The following is a 7116-nucleotide window of genomic DNA, read 5'->3' as shown; positions in this document are numbered from 1 at the left end:
TCTAACACCTGGACATGTTTATTTTTGAACCATTCCATTGTAGATTTTGCTTTATGTTTTGGATCATTGTCTTGTTGGAAGACAAATCTCCGTCCCAGTCTCAGGTCTTTTGCAGACTCCATCAGATTTTCTTCCAGAATGGTCCTGTATTTGGCTCCATCCATCTTCCCATCAATTTTAACCATCTTCCCTGTCCCTGCTGAAGAAAAGCAGGCCCAAACCATGATGCTGCCACCACCATGTTTGACAGTGGGGATGGTGTGTTCAGCTGTGTTGCTTTTACGCCAAACATAACGTTTTGCATTGTTGCCAAAAGTTCAATTTTGGTTTCATCTGACCAGAGCACCTTCTTCCACATGTTTGGTGTGTCTCCCAGGTGGCTTGTGGCAAACTTTAAACAACACTTTTTATGGATATCTTTAAGAAATGGCTTTCTTCTTGCCACTCTTCCATAAAGGCCAGATTTGTGCAATATACGACTGATTGTTGTCCTATGGACAGAGTCTCCCACCTCAGCTGTAGATCTCTGCAGTTCATCCAGAGTGATCATGGGCCTCTTGGCTGCATCTCTGATCAGTCTTCTCCTTGTATGAGCTGAAAGTTTATAGGGACGGCCAGGTCTTGGTAGATTTGCAGTGGTCTGATACTCCTTCCATTTCAATATTATCGCTTGCACAGTGCTCCTTGGGATGTTTAAAGCTTGGGAAATCTTTTTGTATCCAAATCCGGCTTTAAACTTCTTCACAACAGTATCTCGGACCTGCCTGGTGTGTTCCTTGTTCTTCATGATGCTCTCTGCGCTTTTAACGGACCTCTGAGACTATCACAGTGCAGGTGCATTTATACGGAGACTTGATTACACACAGGTGGATTGTATTTATCATCATTAGTCATTTAGGTCAACATTGGATCATTCAGAGATCCTCACTGAACTTCTGGAGAGAGTTTGCTGCACTAAAAGTAAAGGGGCTGAATAATTTTGCACGCCCAATTTTTCAGTTTTTGATTTGTTAAAAAAGTTTGAAATATCCAATAAATGTCTTTCCACTTCATGATTGTGTCCCACTTGTTGTTGATTCTTCACAAACAAATACAGTTTTATGTCTTTATGTTTGAAGCCTGAAATGTGGCAAAAGGTCGCAAAGTTCAAGGGGGCCGAATACTTTCGCAAGGCACTGTATATATGAAGGCTGGGTCTTACCTTAACATATATATGAAGGCTGGGTCTTAACATGTATATGAAGGCTGGGTCTTAACATGTATATGAAGGCTGAGTCTTACCTTAACATATATATGAAGGCTGGGTCTTAACATGTATATGAAGGCTGGGTCTTAACATGTATATGAAGGCTGGGTCTTACCTTAACATATAAATGAAGGCTGGGTCTTAACATATATATGAAGGCTGGGGCTTAACATATATATGAAGGCTGGGTCTTACCTTAACATATATATGAAGGCTGGGTCTTAACATGTATATGAAGGCTGGGTCTTACCTTAACATATATATGAAGGCTGGTTCTTAACATATATATGAAGGCTGGGTCTTAACATAACATATATATGAAGGCTGGGTCTTACCTTAACATGTATATATGAAGGCTGGGTCTTAACGTATATGTATGAAGGCTAAGGTGAATCCTGGGTAAATGTCTTCATTTACACATCAGGGTCTTGAGTCATTTACCAAATCAGATGGAAGGGTATTGGCTGACTGTCCCATCCAGTGTCAGGGCCTAAACATATGGTCCAAGCCTGTCCAATAGGATTGCAAGGTTGTAAACAACTGTCCATCCCTGTGTAAAGGTCTTGACTAACTGTCCAATGCAGTTGCAAGAAAGTTAATTAACTGCCCAATTGCATTGCAAGGTCTTAACCTACTGTCCAATCACGTCAGCATGTAGACCAACTATCCAATCCCGTGTCAGGGTCTTGACTAAGTGCCCAATGTTCAATCACATGTAACAATGTTGGATAGGTAATGACTGACTGTCCAATGACGTATCAGAATGCTAACTAACTGTCCAATGGGGTTGCAGGGTCTTGTTCCTGCAGGGATCCGTCTGATTCCTCACACGGTGCTCACCTTCATCTTCCTAGAGCAGCTCAAGAACAACTTCGGCATCGTCATCATCTCCTGAGCACGCTCCATGACCTACGACCTTTACCCTCTAACCCCCTGTCCCCTGCAAACATCAACCAATCCCCTGTCACTGCCACAGTGCCTCACCCCCCCCCCCCCCCCATGGCCCTGAGCTGTCCAATCCCACAGAGAGGTGGTTGTAGGGATGGAATGTCTGCTATGCTATCCTACCCGGCCCTCTTTAACCTGCTCTGGAATCAACCAATCACCCGGGGAAAAGACTACGAACAAACTGCCTACACCTGCACCATCACAGCCTTGTCCACAGGAAGAGTTGTCATAGCAACGCCAGTCAAACCCTGCTGTGACATCATCTTCATGTCTCTGTCATCATCAATAGTGCCGTTCTCAATGGGGGCTGCGCCTCAAATCATACACTATTCCCTATGTAGTGCATTACTTCTGACCCTTAATCTGTAGTGCACTTAACATGTAGCTCTGGTCAGAAGTAGTGCACTACGTAGGGAACATAGTGCCACCTGAGTTCACTCCCTAAACGATGTTGATGTGTTTATACTGTAGCCTTCCACCACCATCATCATGTATCACCCAAACCTGTTCCATTCCACACCACACCAGTCCTCATGTATTACTAGTTGTAGTAGTATGTGTTACTAGTAGTTACTAGTTGTAGTAGTATGTATTACTAGCAGTGTACTAGCTGTAGTAGTATGTATTACTAGCGGCCTACTAGTTGTAGTAGTATGTATTACTAGCGGTGTACTAGTTGTAGTAGTATGTATTACTAGCAGTGTACTAGTTGTAGTAGTATGTATTACTAGCGGTGTAGTAGTATGTATTACTAGCAGTGTACTAGCTGTAGTGTATGTATTACTAGCAGTGTACTAGCTGTAGTAGTATGTATTACTAGCGGTGTACTAATTATAGTAGTATGTATTACTAGCGGTGTACTAGCTGTAGTAGTATGTATTACTAGCGGTGTAGTAGCTGTAGTAGTATGTATTACTAGCAGTGTAGTAGTATGTATTACTAGCAGTGTAGTAGTATGTATTACTAACAGTGTAGTAGTATGTATTACTAGCAGTGTAGTAGTATGTATTACTAGCAGTGTAGTAGTATGTATTACTAGCAGTGTACTAGTTGTAGTAGTATGTATTACTAGCGGTGTAGTAGTATGTATTACTAGCGGTGTACTAGCTGTAGTAGTATGTATTACTAGCAGTGTAGTAGTATGTATTACTAGCAGTGTAGTAGTATGTATTACTAACAGTGTAGTAGTATGTATTACTAGCAGTGTAGTAGTTGTAGTAGTATGTATTACTAGTGGTGTACTAATTATAGTAGTATGTATTACTAGCGGTGTACTAGTTGTAGTAGTATGTATTACTAGCGGTGTACTAGTTGTAGTAGTATGTATTACTAGCGGTGTACTAGCTGTAGTAGTATGTATTACTAGCGGTGTACTAATTATAGTAGTATGTATTACTAGCGGTGTACTAATTATAGTAGTATGTATTACTAGTAGTGTACTAGTATGTATTACTAGCGGTGTAGTAGTATGTATTACTAGCAGTGTACTAGCTGTAGTAGTATGTATTACTAGCGGTGTAGTAGCTGTAGTAGTATGTATTACTAGCAGTGTAGTAGTATGTATTACTAGCAGTGTAGTAGTATGTATTACTAGCAGTGTAGTAGTATGTATTACTAGCGGTGTAGTAGTATGTATTACTAGCGGTGTAGTAGTATGTATTACTAGCGGTGTAGTAGTATGTATTACTAGCGGTGTAGTAGTATGTATTACTAGCGGTGTAGTAGTATGTATTACTAGCGGTGTAGTAGTATGTATTACTAGCGGTGTAGTAGTATGTATTACTAGCGGTGTAGTAGTATGTATTACTAGCGGTGTAGTAGTATGTATTACTAGCGGTGTAGTAGTATGTATTACTAGCGGTGTAGTAGTATGTATTACTAGCGGTGTAGTAGTATGTATTACTAGCGGTGTAGTAGTATGTATTACTAGCGGTGTAGTAGTATGTATTACTAGCGGTGTAGTAGTATGTATTACTAGCGGTGTAGTAGTATGTATTACTAGCGGTGTAGTAGTATGTATTACTAGCGGTGTAGTAGTATGTATTACTAGCGGTGTAGTAGTATGTATTACTAGCGGTGTAGTAGTATGTATTACTAGCGGTGTAGTAGTATGTATTACTAGCGGTGTAGTAGTATGTATTACTAGCGGTGTAGTAGTATGTATTACTAGCGGTGTAGTAGTATGTATTACTAGCGGTGTAGTAGTATGTATTACTAGCGGTGTAGTAGTATGTATTACTAGCGGTGTAGTAGTATGTATTACTAGCGGTGTAGTAGTATGTATTACTAGCGGTGTAGTAGTATGTATTACTAGCGGTGTACTAGTTGTAGTAGTATGTATTACTAGCGGTGTAGTAGTATGTATTACTAGCGGTGTAGTAGTATGTATTACTAGCGGTGTAGTAGTTGTAGTAGTATGTATTAGTATAATGTATTACTGGTATGACTGTAAATCACTACCACATTGTGGTTCTAACTGAAACCATCTCAGATACTGTCACATCGGGGGGTGACAATGACAACGGGCCCTCTTCCTGTTCATAACACTGTAACAGCGGCAGGTAGCCTCGCGGTTAAGAGCGTCGGGCCAGTAACCCGAAAGGTTGCCGTGTCGAATCCCCGAGCTGACTAGGTAATACATCTGTTGTTGTGCCCTCGAGAAGGGAAGACACTTAACCCTAATGGCTCTGGATAAGAGCGTAAATGACTCAAATGGTCATGTACTGTGACAGGTCAGTGCTATTCCTGTTCATAAGTGATGCTTATTACTGTGACAGGTCAGTGCTATTCCTGTTCATAGGTGATGCTTATTACTGTGACAGGTCAGTGCTATTCCTGTTCATAAGTGATGCTTATTATTGTGACAGATCAGTGCTATTCCTGTTCATAAGTGATGCTTATTACTGTGACAGGTCAGTGCTATTCCTGTTCATAAGTGATGCTTATTACTGTGACAGGTCAGTGCTATTCCTGTTCATAAGTGATGCTTATTACTGTGACAGGTCAGTGCTATTCCTGTTCATAAGTGATGCTTATTACTGTGACAGGTCAGTGCTATTCCTGTTCATAAGTGATGCTTATTACCGTGACAGGTCAGTGCTATTCCTGTTCATAGGTGATGCTTATTACTGTGACGAGATCAGTGCTATTCCTGTTCATAAGTGATGCTTATTACTGTGACAGATCAGTGCTATTCCTGTTCATAAGTGATGCTTAATACTGTAACAGGGGATCAGTGCTATTCCTGTTCATAAGTGATGCTTAATACTGTAACAGGAGATCAGTGCTATTCCTGTTCATAAGTGATGCTTATTACTGTAACAGATCAGTGCTAGTCCTGTTCATAGGTGATGCTTATTACTGTGACAGGAGATCAGTGCTATTCCTGTTCATAGGTGATGCTTATTACTATAACAGGAGATTAGTGCTATAACTAGAATCTTATGAATCTCACGTCATCATCTCAGAGACATTTGTGAGTGGCATTGTGTGACATAGGGTCCTATTCCTGCCTATAAGGGATGCTGCATAACAGGTTATAATGCCATAACAACATGGCTATAAAGCCATCACATTCTTACAGACATAAACAGAAGAAGTTGCCCCTAGGCACTGATTCTGGGTCAGACATTAGTTGCATCCCCCTACCAGTTAAAATTACTGTTGGGGCTAGGTGATCTGATCCTAGATCTGTGGTTAGGGACAACAGTAGAAATTCCCACCAAGGGCAATGTGACGAGGAGATATAACTGGACAGAGATGAGAGATGTATAGTGAATAGGTTGTACACTGCATTTGACCAGGCCCCATAGGGCCCTATAGGAGATCATTCAGAGATACTGTGAGTTAGAGAGAGATACTGTTTACTGGGGACCTGGATGAAACTGCTGTCTTTAAGGCACTTTATTAAACACACACACACACACACACACACACACAGGTGCACTCAAACACACACACACACACACACACACACAGGTGCACTCAAACACACACATAAGCACACTCATCTAAGACAAACAAACAAACCCTACAGGTAACTTTAGGCAGTTATCTGTATGTAAATAGGGCCGTTTGGGGGCCACACCCCCACAGTGAGTTCCAGTGAGTCAGGATGCCTTTCCCTCTGTGGCCTCCAGGGGGCAGCATGGTACTGTGTGTGTTTGGGAGACTGGTCATTATGAATGAGTAACATGATTATTAACAGACACACTTATGTCTCTGTGTGACTGAGAGGATTCATTCATAAATCCTACTGTGAGGTTGTGTGCGTGCTTGTGAGTGTGTGTTTCAGTTAGTTGTTTGACTGTATTTGATAGGCCATTATTAAAGAGTGGTATTGGGAACCACCCCTTGTACACATGCACACACACACACACAATCTCTAGGAATGGAAATGAGATTGTAGGACCCAGCTCTGTGCGGCTGTACATGTATGGGTCTGTATTTTGTAGATTGTTTTTTGAATTAAAATACTAATAATTAATAACTGTGATTTCCTTTGTGGTGTGTGTGTGTGGGGGAGGTGAACGTAATGGATCTCCTTGCTGACATGTGTCCAGGGTCTGTCTGTTTATTGATACTCTGTCTCCCCCTATTGGTCGTGGTGAGCAGTGCTCTTCAGTTTTGAAGCTCCGTCTTCACTCATCGCCTGGTGAGGAGCTCTGAAATATGGTTCTCTTTAAGGTATCAGAAAGCCGTTGAACCAGAAACACACTGACGGCCAAGGTAGGCTACTTAGCAACTCTGACTAAAATGTTGGCCGTCCTCGCTTTCAACAACCGGAGACAACCGTCCTCTCTTTCACAACCAGAGACAACCGTCCTCTCTTTCACAACCGAAGACAACCGTCCTCTCTTTCACAACCGGAGACAACCGTCCTCTCTTTCACAACCAGAGACAACCGTCCTCTCTTTCACAAC

General features: G+C 41.6%; 1 protein-coding gene across 2 annotated transcripts in view; it reads left to right on the top strand.

Annotated features, from left to right (window-relative positions):
* The window catches only part of LOC139370218 (mitochondrial dicarboxylate carrier-like), a 34701-nt gene extending 28014 nt beyond the window's left edge, over positions 1 to 6687 (top strand). Inside the window, exons 11-13 of one of the 2 annotated variants that reach the window (XM_071109572.1) lie at positions 2040 to 2962; positions 3375 to 5219; positions 5310 to 6687. In XM_071109572.1, coding sequence (XP_070965673.1) covers positions 2040 to 2141 — 102 coding nt within the window. In that variant the 3' untranslated portion in view covers positions 2142 to 2962; positions 3375 to 5219; positions 5310 to 6687. Of the gene's footprint in view, positions 1 to 2039; positions 5265 to 5309 lie in introns of both variants that reach the window. The other variant, XM_071109571.1, reaches the window with a different exon arrangement.
* Positions 6688 to 7116: the final 429 nt, after the last annotated feature.

This window comes from Oncorhynchus clarkii, chromosome 17 (assembly GCF_045791955.1).
Source record: "Oncorhynchus clarkii lewisi isolate Uvic-CL-2024 chromosome 17, UVic_Ocla_1.0, whole genome shotgun sequence".
In the NCBI taxonomy this organism is placed as follows: Eukaryota; Metazoa; Chordata; class Actinopteri; order Salmoniformes; family Salmonidae; genus Oncorhynchus; species Oncorhynchus clarkii.
This window is presented reverse-complemented; position numbering and strand designations above follow the sequence as displayed.